The following is a 16,865-nucleotide window of genomic DNA, read 5'->3' as shown; positions in this document are numbered from 1 at the left end:
GATGCACGGCTGTGCTGCCATTGGCTGCTGTTTGTTTTCATCCAAACGGGCGGTGCATCACGATTAACGTAACTACCTCTGTCTTTTAATAGTTTATTGAAAACCAGCGCCAAGCGCACAATGTACTATATAAATGCATCTTCAACTGAGGAATTATATTATTTTAAAAGCTGGTATTAATTCACTTGCCTATATGGACTGTTTGAAGCGCCAGGTAGCCTGCTAGCATGATCGTAGTCTCTAGCTAGAGGAAGTGGCTTTATTAATCCCGTGACGGAAACTAAGGGCACACTTGTATTAGTTTGTGGTTGTGATGTTATATTAATGCTAACGTCATGGGTCAGTTGCAGGTTTTTGGATAACAAATTGTTTCCGTCCAGGGTGCGCCTGCAACATGGAAACAGACGTGGAGTTTCTGCGTGATCAAGGTATGTATGTTACAACACAGCACTGAGAGTGAAATACTTGTACATCACCGGATGAAACTTCAGCTCATACACACAGAGTTTAAGCGTGGAGCCACTTCAGTCACATCATTGAGACGTGCACGTTGAAAACATCTAGTGACAAAGAAAAGTCATGCACGAAAGTGAATGCTTGTTATCTCAGTCTGCAGGCTAAATTCGGCTCTCAGCCAGTATCAGCGTGGGGATCATGCGCACGTCAAACCATCCCAGGTACAAAGAAATGGTCCCTACCCCTGTTTGATATTTGTTAACGGTAACAGTTTCTGTCCTGCGTTAGGCAAGTCTGCTGGAGTCCAGTCTGCATTTTGGTTTAGTACAGAAGGAAATAGTTTATAATAAGTACATGCTGATCATCCTCTGGTGAAATGTGCTTGCCCCGTGTCTGTCAGGTTGACGGGGGAAATGAGACTGAGTTTGCTGCTCCCTGGCTCTCAGATAAGAGGTCTGACAAGTCATTTCGTCCTGTTTTGAATTGCTTAGGATCACACATTTGCATGCTGTGTCCTGAAATTAACATGATCGTTTTTTCAGATGATGTTTGTGTCTTGCAGTATCATGGCTCCACTGATAGCTCAGTATGACCGGCACATTGATGACATGTCGGAGCAGCTGCGTAAGTACCAGGTGAGAAACGGGAGAAGATGCTGCTTACTAAAATGAGGCACGCAAATTCTGATTTAGCAAAAAAAAAAAAAAGACTAAAATTACTACTTATTTTAAGTGGTTGCAATTGCATTGTTTTCTTTGCATTGTCAAAGGATAGAAATGTATCCTGTATATACAGTCATCCCTCATTTATTGCGGTTAATTGGTAGGATTCCTTGTTTATAAATGGAATATTTTCATAGCGCATCGAAAACCTGTGTATGACCTAAGTATATTTTTAATGTTATTAGAGCCCTCTAGACATGAAATAACACCCCTATAGTCACCTTTACACTCCTACTACCCAATATAGTAGACATAATAAGAGAAAATAAGACATACAGTATAAGACATTAATTAAACTCGCTGCTTAAAGTCCCAGTCACACTAAACACGAAAAAAGCAGAACCAGCCGGAATGAAAAAGTATCAAAATCCGCGCGACATTTGGGAAAGGATTTAAAATTCGTAAGCTTGGCACCTTTTTTTCCTTGATGGCATGACGTGGTGTGAATTGGCGTTGCGTCAGTGGTGAGTGATGTTTCAGCGGTCTTCTCGGATTTCAGCACCTCTGGACTGTCTGTGCCGGTAGCCGCTAGTGGAGTTGCCTTGGCTCCTTGCCTTGGCTCCTTTTTTCCTTGGCGTGGAAAGTGATGCGAATAAAGTGACACTTCATACTAATGTTTTTTTCAGTTTGTTTTTTTTTTCCCAAATGCAATCCGAGTGTTTGGAATGCTGTTGGAATACCATAAGAATATTTAGAATGCAGTCAGGGTGCAGTAAGAATACCTTTCGAATGCCATTCGATATGTTTCCCACTTCGAATCCAACTTGAAAGATTTTAGCATGCTGAAAACATTCGAGAATGGGCCATAATATTTGGAGTGTCCTGAGAATGCCGTCAGAATTTTTAGAATGCACTTCAAATATCCAGGAATAAACCACACATTTTGGCTCATTCTACCTCTAGTGTGACAAGGGTATAATTTATGCAAAGGATACATAAAATTTTCTTAAATATGCATATTTTTTGTGGTTTGAACCACGAAACAGCATCATATATATATCAATATATTTTTGAAAAAACAATTATAGTGAAGCCGTGAAATTTGAGGCGCAAAGCGGCGAGGGATTACTGTATGTATGCATTACAATTTACAAAATGCCGGATGTTATATGGCTCATGTCTTATTTTTGTTTTTTGAGTGAGCAAATGAAAAAGCAAAAAATAATGTTGCCTTTCAGCATCTGTTCCTTACTAAAAAAAAAAAAAGTAATACAAGTGAATGAATGATTGCAGATGCTTGACATTTAATGTTGCATGAGATGGCATTTTATTGTAATTATTTTTGTAGAAATAAAAAAAAAATGTTACTAGAAAAGTACTTGGAGAGCGCAGAGCGCAGCGGCTTAGTTCCCCCATATTGCCATTTACATCATAAATATTAGTCCTACATTTATTTTAGCTACATATTTAGATTGCTAATGTTAGCATGCTAGCAGCGCTAGTGGAAAGTGTATATAAGTGTCTAGCTATGAAATTGGCTAAAAATGTGACTGTGCTAATGTTAGCATGCTTGAAATGCTAACATGCTAACGTTAGCATGCTAGCATGATAGCACAATGTAGCGGGACGACTAAAAGTCCCGAATGAGTTGAGAGTTTTGACTTTGGAACGGTGTGAATCGGTTGAGAAACGTGGAAGTACTTAGAACTTTTTAGATCAAAGGCATTTTGAATTTCGAAAAATGGGAATGTCAAAAGTGGGAATTCTTGGTATGTGGAAAATTGGCATGAATGTCCTTAATTCCTTAATTAGTTAAATGCTTTGATGTAGGAGCGGTCTGAATTAGTTGAGAACTGTGGAAGCAGCTAAAACTCTTTAGATCAAAGGCATTTTGCGTTCCGGGGGAGAAAAAAAAAAAGGGAATTTTTGTGCTTGTGCTTTGCACTGTGCTTGGCAGAGGGAAAAATTAAGATGACATTTTAGGTAAATGTGTATTGTTACGATTAAATGGTAATGTTACTGAAGGATGAATTGCAATTTTCACCCCTCTTTCTAATTGAATTGAATAAAATGCAAGTACCTCCCTCTTCTCTGCTATCTACAGGTGTCCATGACAGATGTCAAAGCCAAGATGGAGAGCGTTATCCAAGAGAATGAAAGGTATCTGGGGTCTGTTGATGTCTTTTATGCGGGGCCTTTTTTTGCTATAGGCTGGAGGGGACATGGTGAACTGTCAAGGGGGGCGTGAGGGGCAGAGAGGACTCTCAGTATTAGTGCAGACCTGCCAACAAGTATGAATTTGTCATACTCGGCATGCCATTTGACTCTTGAATAAGCTTGTATGCTTCACTGCTCTGCTTTTTGTTGTAATTTGCTGGTTTCAGTCTGTACAGTACAGATAACTAAAAAGATATTATCAGTTCCTCAATAGTATTTCAAATTGGAGGGGGCACGAAACCATTCCTATTCCCCAGTGGGGGGCATGACAGAAAGCAAGTGAGAACCACTGCTATAAGCTAACTAGGAGACTACCTAGTGGCCCCAAAGCTGAATGTTCAACTTCATCTGAGGAGAATGAAACTGTCCTGTCTTCATCTGTAGCTATCTCGTGTGTTTGTGTGTCCCTTATGTGCTTTGTCCTCCAAAAAGTGCAAGGAAGCACAAGCAAGCAAACGTAGAGCAACACATGCAAGTGAAACTGAAGCAATGATTCCAGTTGGCAGCTGCCAGCTTTGGATCGACATTTGCAATAGAAGTGACAGTTGTAGTTACAGTGGTGCCTTGGTTAGCGTTATTAGTCCGTTCCAGAAGGTCCAACTCAAATTAAAACGGACTCTAACCAAAGCAAATTTTCCCATAGAAAATAATGTAAATCCACTAAATCTGTTCCAGAAACCCCAAATTGCTAACACATAACACATTTTATAGACAATAATTATTGTTTTACATGCAGAAAATGATGCAAATATAATTACAAATAACAAATCACATTTACCATCCATAATTATCAACACTTAGATTGGATGAGATGTGTTTTTTTGTTGAAGAAAAAAAAAAAGCACCAAAAAGCTGCCAAATTGCAGGGCCGTGAGGGATCCACTGTATTCCATTTACGTTACAGCAAAATTAAGTTCTTTCATAACATTGTGTTTGATTTGAATGTAGAGCGAGGTGATGACACATTTTTATTAGAGCTATTTATGTTTTTTCCTGTTATTAATGTTATTTATTTTATTCTGTTTATACTAATGGTATCAGGCTTATCTTTTATCTTGATCCTATTTTTATTTTCAGTCTTTATGCCATTTTTATTCTTATTTGTATTCTCCATTTGTAATCATGATGTTTAGTCTTTCTGTGTGTTTTATTACTTTTATCTTTATGAGTTGTATTAGTTTTATCTCCCAGTGTTCCTCAGAGGGAGCCCTCTGCATCAGGGTTATGTCGTCCACAGCTGCCGGGGTCGGGGGTGGGGGGCTCAGTGTCAGTGTCCTGGTGGCTGTGCTGTGATGACTCCTGTGATAGTGTTTCCTTGCCAGGCTCCTCTGCTCTCAGCCATATTTTAATATTTTATATATTTATATTATTATTCTATGGGTAATGTGCATCAGTGTGTGTGGTTGGGGTATGACGGTATGGGGGAGAGGGTTATCAGAGCATTGTTTTTAACTTTGTAAAAGCACTTTGGGTTGCATTTTAGATGAATGAAAAGTGCTTTATGAATCAAGTTTGATTTGATTTGATGAATGAACATTCCTATGTCCCCGGCAGGCTACATGCAGAACTGAGGGAATCCGTGGAGAAGCAGCTTCAGTCACCCTCCAAGACCTCCGGAGTGAAGTTTGGCACAGTAGAGGATGAAGCGGTCATTAAAAACCTCCAAGAACAAGTCAAACTGTCTGAGCAGGTCTTCATGATTTTTTTTACATCTGTGATTTAACTTGCAGCAGAAACATTTTTTTTTTCATGCATTTTTCCTAATACAGTGGAGCCTTTGTTTTCATCATTAATACGTTCCATAATGTCTGACAAAAAAAATGAAGCTATTTTGCCACAGAAAATAATGTAAATCCAATCAGTCTGTTCCGGACGCACAAAAACATTAGAATAGTGAGAATAATTATAGTTTCAGATCAAACAAATTTAAATATTAGTCAATGACAACACAACTGAACACAAAATGCAGGTTTTAAATGAAACTTTTTATTATTAAGGTAGGAAAAAAATCCAAAGCTACATGTCCCTGTGTGAAAAAGTGATTGCCCCTTAAACCAATAACTGGTTGGGCCCCCCTTAGCAGCAACAACTGCAATCAAGCATTTGAGATAACTTGCAATGAGTCTCTTACAGCGCTGGGGAGGAATTTTGTCCCACTCATCTCTGCAGAATTGTTGTCATTCAGCCACATTGGAGGGTTTTCCAGCATGAAGCACCTTTTTAAGGTCATGCCACAGCATCTCAATAGGATTCAGGTCAGGACTTTGACTAGGCCACTCCAAAGTCTTCATTTTGTTTTGCTTCAGCCTCTCAGAGGTGGACTTGCTGATGTGTTTTGGATCAGTGTCCTGCTGCAGAACCCAAGTTGGTTTCAGCTTGAGGTCACCAACAGATGGCCGGACATTCTCCTTCGGCAGAAATCATGCTTCCATTTATCACAGCAAGTCTTCCAGGTCCTGAAGCAGCAAAACAGCCCCAGACCATCACACTACCACCACCATATTTTACTGTTGGTATGATGTTCTTTTTCTGAAATGTGGTGTTACTTTTATGCCAGATTTAATGGGACACACACCTTCCAAAAAGTTCAGACCACAGAGTATTTTCCCAAAGGTCTCGGGGATCGTCGTGATTTTTTTCAGGCAAAATTGAGATGAGCCTTAATGTGTTTTTTGTTCAGCAGTGGTTTTGGTCTTGGAACTCTGCCATGTAGGCCGTTTTTGCCCAGTGTCTTTCTTTCAGTGGAGTCATGAACACTGACCTTAACTGAGGCAAGCAAGGCCTGCAGCTCTTTGGATGTTTTTGAGTCGCCGCTGCGCTGTTGGGGTCATTTTGATTGGCCGCCACTCCTGGGAAGGTTCACCATTGTTCCATGTTTTTCTGCATTTGTTTTCGCCAATCTGTGTTCACTAGGAACCTTTACATTTCAGTCAATCAATTACATATAGGAACAGACGTTACCTTTCTACTTGGCATATTTCTTGAATTCAATAATGGTTCTCACCTTTTTTATCAAAGTTCTGCCACGTGTAACTTTCTTTGGCCCAATGGTGAGTTACTTTTCCGCTGTAATAAGAGAACCACCCAAAAAGAAGGCAAGAAATGAGACAGAAACAGAGTTGTTCATTGTCCCGTGTGCGTTCTTTGAACAAATAAACCAACACCTGTTTCTAGTGTCCGAACTCTTAAAAAAAGCAATGTCCGTTCTTCACAGAGACTGTGTTGGTAATATTTCCCTCAAAAACCGAAGTTCCACTGTACAAATATACATTTGGTAAGGTTCAGTTCATGTTTCGTGTCAGCCAAGAGGAGAAGAATGCAGAATTACCCTGTACACAGCTTGGTGTTCTTTGAGTATTGTGTGACAACAGTTACAATAGTACCCCATTGGGATCCAATATCATTTTAAAAGCCCCTGAGTGAGCAGGATAGGACCATCTTATTTTAACTAAAGTTGCTTCTATCCTCACATTTGTTTCTTTCTTCCAACACATCAAGCTCAAGGACATACTTTATCTCCCACATCCTGTGAAGTACCAGTAAAGTTTGATCTTGACTTTAAAACTGACTCATATGTCTTTGAATAGGAGCGAATACAGGCCATGGAGTTGTGGCAGACAGCAGCACTGGAGCTTGATCACCTCCAGGAGTTCTATCAGAAGACCCTCGCTGATGGACAGAGTGCTGGCGCCAAGGAACAGCAGCTCAAGGTAGCGCTCATACAATGGCATGCAAAGCCATGTCAAGTATTGAAATGTTGCGTATGTAACTTTGTTGTTGTTTACTGTCATTTGTTGTCTGTCATTTTTGTGTGGGCACCTTGATTGTAGTAAGTGTTCTATCGAGTGACCTCCTGTTTATCTCACCGTGTGACAAAGTCACTCTGAGTTCAGTGTTGGCTATTGCATGCCCGATTAAGGAGCCTCTTCCTTTAAGGTTGCGAGTTTGAGACCCCTACTACTATATGGCAATGACAAACAATTTCTCCCTCCACAGGATCAGATCGTGCAGAGCCACCAGCACTCACACAAACTCCAAGTGGCCAATCAGGAACTACAGATGGTATGTCATGGTCCCACAAAATGATAAATCAAAAGTATCTTTTGGATACATATACCATACACCTTCAGTTCTTCTAAGTTTTAAATGCATGTTCCATTATTATTCAAACATAATTTCTATGAATAAACAAACAATATAGAAACTGCACTCCTGTCATAAACAGCAAAGTGTGAGAGTACAAGGTAACTCGATCTTCATGTGATACATTTTTAATGACGGGAGGCTAGGGCTTTAACTTTTGCAATCTACTACAGTATGTGAGAACAGTCCACGATGTGGCATTATTGTCAAGGGATTGGAAAGTCTTTGCAGTCATTCAACAGTCAAGAGAGTCAATTTGGAATCATGCCACACAAATGGAAATCTTGTGTGTCTTGCCACACACAGACCAACGAGCAGCTTGTAAAGACTGTGACGGAGCAGAGTACAGAGATGGAGGGGCTGCACGGCCAGCTCAGGTAACCAAATAACATGATGACTTTACAGTAATTGTCACTGAAGATGTTTCTCTAAAAGTGTTTTCCATCCATTGTGTGCGCGCCGTCGGCCGATTGAGAACATCTACTGTGATGTAAATGTTCTTTACGTGTTGTGTGGCAGATTGAGCAAAGCCGATCTGAGAACAGCCACAGGCAAAGTGGAAGAGTTGGCCAAACAGCTGCAACTTGTTCAGCACCAGATAAAGAGACAGGTAAACAGAGGCATGCTGGACTGTTGTGCTTCACTTGCTAGTGAGTAACAATTGCTGTTTTGATGTCTTCTTCATGTTACTGGAATTCGCTTTATGTATAATTAGTCTTACACCTGAGTACACCTTTACCACCCAGTGCACTATATATTTCTGATTGATTTATTACCGTAAAGTCTAGTGTCTAAGCCGCACCTGCTAAATTTAGAGGAAAAACAGATTTGTACATATACAAGCCGCAACTAGACTATAAGCTACACATGTCCACATCATAAAATGGCATATTGTGGCACAAATGAGCCAATCATGAGCAATGAAAAAAAACCACACAAGCTTGTCGACCCATTGGAAATTGCAGGAGGTTTTTGCTCAATATAACAGTCTGACTCTCGGTGTCATCTTCAAAGAACACTAAACTCATCACACAGCGACTTAACACTCAAAAGGTATACTTAATAAATATGCAAACATGTACCAATACAAGCTTAAAAGCTTTCCCATAATGCATTTCTTCTGAGTAAAGCATTTAATTGGAGGACAAGCGGCACAGAAATGGATGGCGCTGCAAAGCTGCCTCTGTCCACCAGAGAGAACCAAAGGAGCACAAAGCCCAGATGGAGGCTGACGTCATTGCAGTGCCGCAGGCACCATTGAATGTGTTGCTCAGACACAGTGCATTATGGGAAAACTTTTTTTTTTTTTTCATTTTTAGGCTCTTATCGGTACATGTTTGTATCCGTATATATGCAGGAATAAACCAGGAATTTTCAGGGGGACATTCTGGCACATTCCACCTTGAGTGTGACTAGAGTATTGAAAAGAGGGGGAAAAAGCCAAGCCAATCCACCAGGCTTCCAGGTGTCTTCTGTCTTCTTTTAGCCAGACTGCATGCACTAGGCCCCTGCCCTCCTTGGTGCATAGCCTGGGCATGAAAAAAGAGCAAAGATCAAAGTTCATACTAATAAAATGCTTTTTCACGTATATCACAAAGTGGAGATATAGTTTTTTTGTTTGTTTGTTTTTTTTCTTGAGAAAAGTCTGGGCATACAAATATGAAAGTGGCCCTTGCATCCTTTCTTTTTTCAGCCTGTGGTCCATGGTGGATTGAGTTCAGACACCCCTGATTTAGATGAAGTGGTATGAGGAAATGATGCTTTTTTTTGTTTTCTGTTATGAGGCAGCTTCTGCATTTCACATTTTCATGAGCATTTTTAAATTCCACCGATATGTTAACTTTGGTTTTAGTATAAATTTTGCTTGTTGTTTCTCACTGCAGACAGGAGCGTGTTCACACTCTGCTCCACTCCGTGAGAGAGACATGTTCATCAGCCGCTTAGCTTACTTTTTCTGAAGTCCATTTTTGAACGATTTACACATGTACCTAGGAGGAAGATGTGGCTGAGGCTCGGAGCCGAGAGGAAGCAGCAGAGAGACGAATCCAACAGCTTCAGTCAACCCTCAGCCAGCAAGAAGCAAAGTACGTTAATGAAGGAACTGCAAGTCTGCCTGAATTAGCTCATAGGTCTCGTTTTGTCTTTGAGAATTTACAACGTGTATGCATTCTTAAGTGAGGTCATTGGTGCAGTTCAGCATGGGTTTATTTTTCCACCCTCTCAGGCTCAGAACAACGTCTCAGGAGGCAGTAGACGTTCGAGGAGAGCAAATTGTGTTGGAGAAAACAGCAGGGGCCCTGAAGGCCCGATGCGCTACCTTGGAACAGGAGAAATACGAGGCTTTTGATAAAGTCAGAGAGAGCGTTCAGGTGGCTGAGGAGGCGGTACTGCAGAAGAATGAGGTTATTATCTTTATCTTTTTCTTTTTTTATAGCCACCAAAAAGCTTGGTTTTGCATGGATTTGCTGTGAACAAGGTGCATTTGTCAACATGTTTAAATGGTGTCACGTCCATGATGATTGTTCTTTTTCTTCAGGCACTGTTGAGAGAGAAGCAAATGATCGAGGAGCTTGAGCACACGAAGAAAGTAATCCAACACCTAATCCAGGATGCTGCTGTGCGCACCAGAAAAGAGGTAGGGCATGTTTTCGTTGGTTCCTGATGCAAAAACTGCTGTGAGATTCTTTCTGCAGGTGTTTATGTAACATACTCTTCCTGCATGGTAGCAAACGTGCTCTATAGTTGTTTTTCTTCATCATGCCATTCAATTGATAAACCCTTCTAATCCTGCAAAGTAGAGCCGGACCGATATGAGATTTTTTGAGCTGATGCCAATACTGATATTGGGGTCTTAAAAACGGCCATAACCGATGTATCGGCCCAAATATGAAACAAAAGCATCAATATACACAGGATATATACTCTACATGAACATAAATTCTTATAATACCCAAAATATGATTCACACAAAGAAGCAGAATACTGCTAAATGAAAACAAGGAAGTTTAATTAGTAACACTGTCAACATGAGGACATGTCTCTGTGTGATTTACTGTTAGGTGTTGCCACAAATTTGTGGCGCTCTTTGCTTTGCTGGTGCTGGAGCCCTGGCTAACTTGCACACGGTGCATCTAACGTAACGCCTCCCAACCTTACCCTTCCCCTCTACCTGTCAAATGAAAATATATACATTTAGTGCATTTTGGTAATTAGCCTAGAATTTGATACTATAGTTGAGCATTTTAAAATAAAAACGAGTGGCTGCATTGGACCGAAAGTGATAATACATGGGCTAATGTGAGGTGTTTCTCAACTAATACATTGTGTTTATAAAAAGCCTATGCACAAAAACATCTTTACTAGCTATTGAAAAGTTCCATCTGCAACCACAGAGTATTCGCAAACAGCTGAAAAGCAAAATGCTGTAGCAAACATTAAAAAGTGTGTGGGGGGGAGTTGACTATCAGGGGTCACCAACATTTTTTCTTGTGAGAGCTACTTTTACAAAATGAAAGTGGCCAAGAGCTACTCATTTTTGCAACATTTATTTTCATAGCTTATTTCAAGCCAAACAAAGCAAATATGCTTTTTTTTACCAGAACATTAACAAAATGCTGGTATCCACAACTCATATTTCGTATTTCAGAATGCATTTCTTTCAATTGTTCTCACATAACTGAAAACCTGAATGTGGTCGTGGGGAGCTTCCAGGTGCCAGCTGACCCTTGGGTCATATCATATGGAAAGGCAACCATAAAATTTGGACAAAAACACATTTGACGTACTTTTTCAAAATTACGGGTGAAACTTATCAGTATGATCAAGTCCTCAACTAGGATATTGTTTCAAGATTTACTGTCTGCCCTTGGATTCTGGTGGTAAATGCTATAACGGAGCCACGTAACTTGATGTTAAACAGGTGGATAGTGTACGCAAGCAGTGCAACACTGAACTCCGTCGAATGGCTGAGGAGCTGTCGTTGTTGCAGCTGGTAAGGGGTACACCACCATATGCACAGAAAATCACTGAATAGCATTTGCATGTTAATGCTTATCCGGTTAGTAGCACTACCCTGGCTGAATTCTCCTTGCCTGTCTGCAGGAGTGTGCAGAAAAGGAGTCTCTGATTGAGAGGTCTAAGCGAGAGAGAAAATCTCTAGAGGAGGAACTATCCAAGGTATCTTTGCAGAAAAAGGAAGCCAGCCTCGCAGCTCATAGTTTCATTATGCCGGCGGCCTCTGTGAATGCTCTCATGAGATTGTTTGTTGTTTTTCATGTGCTTCCTGTAGGCGCTGAAGGAGGGCCAGGCAGAACCAGAGCTTGGGAAAATGGATGCCCTTCACCAGAGGTGTCTCAACGCAGAGAGGATGAAGGAGGAAATGAGCATCACTTTACAAAGTACCCAAAGCAAACTAAAGAAGATGGAAATTGAGTAGGTGCTATAAGTTCACTTCTCTTGATAACATCTCTCAGTGCTTTGCAACTGATAAGTGACTTGTCCAATTCATTGCCGGCATCTCCACATATTTCTATCTCCAGTTACAATGAGGAGTTGTCCCGCAGCCAGGAGGGAGTGCAGCGGCTGCAGGGTTGTTTGGCTGCAGCCCGGGAGGACTGTGTCAGAATCAGCGACGAGCGACTCCAGTTGCAACAGGAGAACTTGCAGATCCGCAGGGAGGTGGATGAGCTACGCAAGGCTTCCGTGCTCGTTCACAAGAAGGCCAAACAACAGGTAAAGTGAAGGGAAAAGGCGAAAAGTGGGTAATACAGTAATCCTTATTTTTTAGGGATAATCTACTAAATATGTTCTTAACATTATAGAGCCCTCTAGACATGAAATAACACCCATATACTCAACTTTACACTCATATTACCCAATATGGTAGACATAATAAGAGTGAATATGGTTTTGAACATTATTAGAGACATGGAATATCACCCCATACTCAACTTTACGCTCGTATCACCCAATATAGTTGACATAATAAGAATATGGTTTTGAACATTATTAGAGCCCATTATTAGACAGGCGGGTATGGAACTAATGAATGATAATGTAAGATTGTGGATCAACAGATGGAATCGGAGTCACGGTGTAGCCTTTAGCCTCGTCATTAGGCCAGTGCTAGAGAAGCCGCGTCCACATCCATAAGCCACACTGCTGGCCTGTTGTAATTCTACCAACAACTTGCCATCATCTATTAACTTGTGTTCACCTCACTGCAGGTTTTTGATTGGCCACGTTAGCACAAGCTTCCACAAACAAAAAACATTATAGCGAAGTGTAACAACATAAACGTACATTGATGGACTTTCTAACAGTTGTACATGTATGCTGTACATTGTCCAAAAAATATATATTTTTGACCAAAAATCCGCAAATTTGCAGGGTTGCCAAGGTGACCATGTATCTAGCCTACCAAATAATCTGCCTTTATCCAGGTATCGCAAATGGAGCAAGAGTGCAGCCTAAAGGAGAAGACACTGAAAGCACAGTTGAGCGACCTGGAGGAGAGCAGTCGCAACTCCAACGCTGACCTGATGCGCCTTCTCACAGCGCAGCAGAAAAGTATTCGGCGCTGGAAAGACGAGGCAAAGAACATGGCCCAGGCCTTTGAAAATAAAATCAAAGATCTGAAGTAAGAACCAATGAAGTGATGAGTGAACTAAAACAGAAATATTAGAAGGATCTGTAGTGTCGACACGTGCATGAAGGACGTCACTCAACTTGATGTTGTCCTCAGTCACAGATGAACTTCAGGGAGATGTGCTGCGTTGAGTTATGTGAGGCGTATTGACACTTTGTCTTTTCTTTCAGGGCAGAACTGAGTCAGCACAAACAACGTTCCCACGAGTTAGAGCTGCAGCTGGGAAATAAGCTGGACGCAGTTGCTGAGGTGTGTGTTGCAACACGCAAACGACACCTCCCTTTGCAGTCAACGGCATCACACTGACTGGCATTTATTTGTCGTACATTTTTCACTGTAAACCTCAGCTTTATGAGGCATCAATGGGTCGAAAGTGATTTTTCCATTCAAGACTTGATGTCTTAGAATGTGCATATTGTATGATCACATACGTCTAATATACACAGATGAACATGCTCAGTTTGAACTGTCAGGTAGATAATAACTTAAGAATGTATTTACCATATTTTAAGTACACATTTTAGAATCTATCCATTCGATTTCTATAGCAACTGACCTCATTAGGATCACGTGAGTAAGATGGAGCCTATCCCAGCTGACTTTGGATAAACTCAAACACTAGATAGGACAGCTCTAGTCTGAGACTCAGACTTTTAGTTCAAATACCAGATAGAACAGCTCTACTCTGAGACTTAGACTCCAAGATCACAGACTAGACAGTTCTAAATCTGAGACTCAGACACTTGGCTCAAAAACTAGGTAGGACAGTTCTAGTTTGAGACTCACTCTTAGTTCTAATACTAGATGGGACAGCTCTAGTCTGAGACTTGGACTCATAGCTCAAATACCAGGTAGGAAAGCTCTAGTCTGAGACTAAAATCACAGACTAGATAAGACCTTTCTAATCTGAGACTCAAGACTCTTGGCTCAGAGACGAGATAAAACAGCCCTAGTCAAACACTCACTCTGTGCAAAGACAAGATAAGACAGCTCTAGTCTGAGACTCAGACTCATAGCTCAAATACTAGGTAGGACAGCTGTAGCCTATGACTCAGACTCTTAGCTGAAATACTAGAATACTCCAATACTCGCCAACTACTACTGCCATTGCAGCTGCAGCTGCTTCATTGTGACACGTACGCCTCGCTGTTTACGCTATTTGCGTGATGTTTGGGGGCCAAATGAAAGTCTTTGGTGGGGCGAACTTGGCCCGCGGGCCGCCTTTTGAGGACCATTGATCTGTTTTAGAGTGTGAACTCGAGGAAACGAAACGTCTTCTCAGACAATCTGAACAGTCGATGTGCGATGAGGGTGCACCAACCTGGATGAATGAGAATATTCACAGACGTACGTAGATGAAATGTATATTGTGTGTGTGTGTGTGTGTGTGTGTGTGTGTGTGTGTGTGTGTGTGTGTGTGTGTGTGTGTGTGTGTGTGTGTGTGTGTGTGCAGTATGAGAGACTGTTAGCAGAGTACCAAGAGAAGGCCCATCGCCTCCAAAGACAACTTAGCCATGTTGAGCAACGTGCATCTGTGGCTTCACGACAGGTACGATATGCTGACCTCATGTAGACTGACCCTCGAGATGTCTTCAATACTCAGCTGCTAATGAATGAACTCGAGCCTAAAGTGTGTGTTCTTGTTTGGGTTTCATTTGCGAACCAGTGTGTAAATGTGCAAATCGTAACGTGATTTTATCACTTTTCTTTTTATTTCCGCAGATGACAGTCATGGCATCGAAGCAAAGAAAAGCAGCCGCTAGTGACCCAAAAACTGATTAATGTATGATTTATCTTTTGCATCAAATGTGACTTTTTTTTTGATTAGTCGGGCTGCTCTCATCTAATTTAATGGCAACAGGTTGCATTCTTGCGCATTTTTTTGTGTCAAGTTGTGTTGATTACTTTCTAATGCGCAAGTTCCAATGTTAGATGAAAGTAGTAGAATAATTTAAATGTACTTTCCACACTAGGTATTTTAATTATTTATATATATATATATATTTCTTACACTGGCAAATTCGAATACAGTCTTTTTATACAATGCCAATGTTGTAATAATAACATTAAAAAGGAAAATAAAAGTTATTTTTGATACGTGTCCCTGCTTCTGGTCGTTGCTTTTTTGGTCCATTTTTGTTTGTGCATGCAACTTCCAGTCTAAACTTTTTGATATATCAAATAGTTGGGGTTTTTTTTCAATGTTTTTATTTTCTAATAATGTCCTCATTAAATTTGTGCAGAATCCACACATTCATGATGTCATAAATCATAATTTTAAAAACATCCGTGTAACTTATACATGTTAAAAACTGGTGCTGGAATAATATATATATACTGTAAATATATTGTAAAGTGTTACAGCTGCCAAAATGCATTTAGATTTATAACCGTGCGCGTCTCGGTGGCTATCATAAATCCATTCTGAATGTGCAGGTCTGTTTGGCTGCACTGCAAGTTGGGAAAGCGTTGCGTTGCTAGGAAACGGTAAACCTCAGCTCACCGCAGTCGCACACGAATTCTCTGACGCAATTACCTTACTAATTGTCATTTTTTAAATTTACGAATGCTGCAAGATTCAGTCAAATCCATCGATCGGATCTGATTTTCGTAATTGTTTTTATTTTAGCTCGAACACTGATGTGCAGCTTGTCTTGCAGACGCCTTTTACTTGTGTAATAGGTAAGTTTTAGCGACCGGAGTACTGTGTATAGTTCTGCGCTGTAATATGCGGGTGGCCGATAGGGGGCAGTGATGTTTACCTGCTAGTTGGAGCCAGCTCAAGAGGGAGGACGAAGAGGCCTCGTTACCAGACGTCGGATAATTATGGTATTTGTACGATCATGCTATCCTCCGTACGAGATACGGCCAATATTTTTTTAAGCTATATAGTAGGATACTTTGAGCCCTTCAATACATGGCTATTAGCAAACACTAACAGGGCACATCCTGCATTACGTGTGATGATGTGCATTCTCACGTGCGTCTATGCAGCCAGGCGGGGGCGCTGTTGCCAGTGTCAGCTTTTCTCCATCAGTGCTGACAGTTTATTTAAAGGTAAAACTGCATTCTAAGCTGTACTATACAAGGTCTGTAGTAATGTTTTACTCTACCCAATGGTACCGAGCAACATGAAATCGGATATGTCCTCGAAATATGATGATATTAAGCTTCTGGTAGGTAATGGAACATTTCCCATCTGGCAACACTGGTGGACGCCATTAATAAAAAAGCTTATGTAGGCCGGTGTAGCGTTTAACAAATTATATTCCACGATAAAAAGGAAAAAGAGATGTACAAAAGGGGCATAATTAAAGCTAAAATGAGCGTCGCACGTCAGTACTCTCGGCGTAACTTCCTCTCTGTGCGTGAACATCCACAATGGCGTCACGAATATTTACTTTCCTGTTTGACGTTCATTCATGACAGCATGATAGCAGTTTTCGTTTATGCTAATGAAGTAACAAGACGAGAAAAAATGATGCAAAGTTGTGAACAAAAAATTTATCTATATCCCTTCTCTGTTCTGTAGTCCATTGCCGGTTCTGTGGGGACTTTTTTTAATTTTTATTTATCTATTTAGTGTTTTTTGTTTTTGTTTTTGTTTTTTTTTACCAACAATGGCCTCGACATCTACCTCATCTGGACAGGACATGGAGGATGACTCCACAGGTAAAAATATCTACAATCTAATGAGTTCTAGTACATAACTTGGGTCTGCTAACCTGTGACCAAGTCAT

The 16,865-nt window shown here is 40.7% G+C and overlaps 2 protein-coding genes across 9 annotated transcripts in view; both read left to right on the top strand.

The window, feature by feature from the left end:
• Positions 1-4: 4 nt before the first annotated feature.
• On the top strand, positions 5-15,232 carry LOC129182664 (sodium channel and clathrin linker 1-like). Of its 4 annotated transcripts, none has more exons than XR_008570679.1 (22): positions 5-68; positions 381-428; positions 610-677; positions 857-909; positions 1,019-1,091; positions 3,223-3,278; positions 4,890-5,025; positions 6,923-7,045; positions 7,332-7,397; positions 7,785-7,855; positions 7,998-8,088; positions 9,471-9,562; positions 9,703-9,880; positions 10,015-10,113; positions 11,398-11,469; positions 11,580-11,654; positions 11,767-11,909; positions 12,017-12,209; positions 12,920-13,116; positions 13,296-13,374; positions 14,579-14,755; positions 14,848-15,232. XR_008570679.1 is itself a non-coding variant. In XM_054779063.1 (22 exons), exons 2-22 carry the CDS (start codon positions 395-397, stop codon positions 14,905-14,907), a joined length of 2,055 nt encoding a protein of 684 aa, XP_054635038.1. In that variant the 5' UTR covers positions 5-68; positions 381-394; the 3' UTR covers positions 14,908-15,229. The 4 variants fall into 4 exon arrangements, 3 of the variants coding, with proteins under 3 accessions (XP_054635038.1, XP_054635039.1, XP_054635040.1); XM_054779063.1 differs by having other exon boundaries at positions 14,579-14,674; positions 14,848-15,229; XM_054779064.1 differs by lacking the exon at positions 5-68 and adding an exon at positions 143-214 and having other exon boundaries at positions 14,579-14,674; positions 14,848-15,230.
• A 671-nt stretch (positions 15,233-15,903) lies between these two features.
• dnah6 (dynein, axonemal, heavy chain 6) overlaps positions 15,904-16,865 on the top strand; it is a 67,542-nt gene continuing 66,580 nt past the window's right edge. For 4 of the 5 annotated variants that reach the window (XR_008570677.1, XR_008570678.1, XM_054779058.1 and 1 more), the window contains exons 1-2: positions 15,904-15,954; positions 16,658-16,797. Coding sequence is in view for 3 of the 5 variants with exons in the window: in XM_054779058.1 (XP_054635033.1) it covers positions 16,746-16,797 (52 nt within the window). In the remaining 2 variants the exon portion in view is untranslated. Of the gene's footprint in view, positions 16,183-16,657; positions 16,798-16,865 lie in introns of all 5 variants that reach the window. The other variant, XM_054779059.1, reaches the window with a different exon arrangement.

Source organism: Dunckerocampus dactyliophorus, chromosome 6 (assembly GCF_027744805.1).
Source record: "Dunckerocampus dactyliophorus isolate RoL2022-P2 chromosome 6, RoL_Ddac_1.1, whole genome shotgun sequence".
Lineage (NCBI taxonomy): Eukaryota > Metazoa > Chordata > Actinopteri > Syngnathiformes > Syngnathidae > Dunckerocampus > Dunckerocampus dactyliophorus.
Note: the sequence above shows the minus strand (reverse complement) of the source record. Positions and strands in the feature narration are given on the sequence as shown.

Excerpts from the sequence above, each read along its gene's own strand:
- LOC129182664 (XM_054779064.1), top strand. The coding sequence starts at position 395 with ATGGAAACAGACGTGGAGTTTCTGCGTGATCAAG. Across the intron at positions 910-1,018 it reads CCCTGGCTCTCAGATAAGAG|TATCATGGCTCCACTGATAG; the intron begins GTCTGACAAGTC and ends TGTGTCTTGCAG. Across the intron at positions 14,675-14,847 it reads CATCTGTGGCTTCACGACAG|ATGACAGTCATGGCATCGAA; the intron begins GTACGATATGCT and ends TTATTTCCGCAG.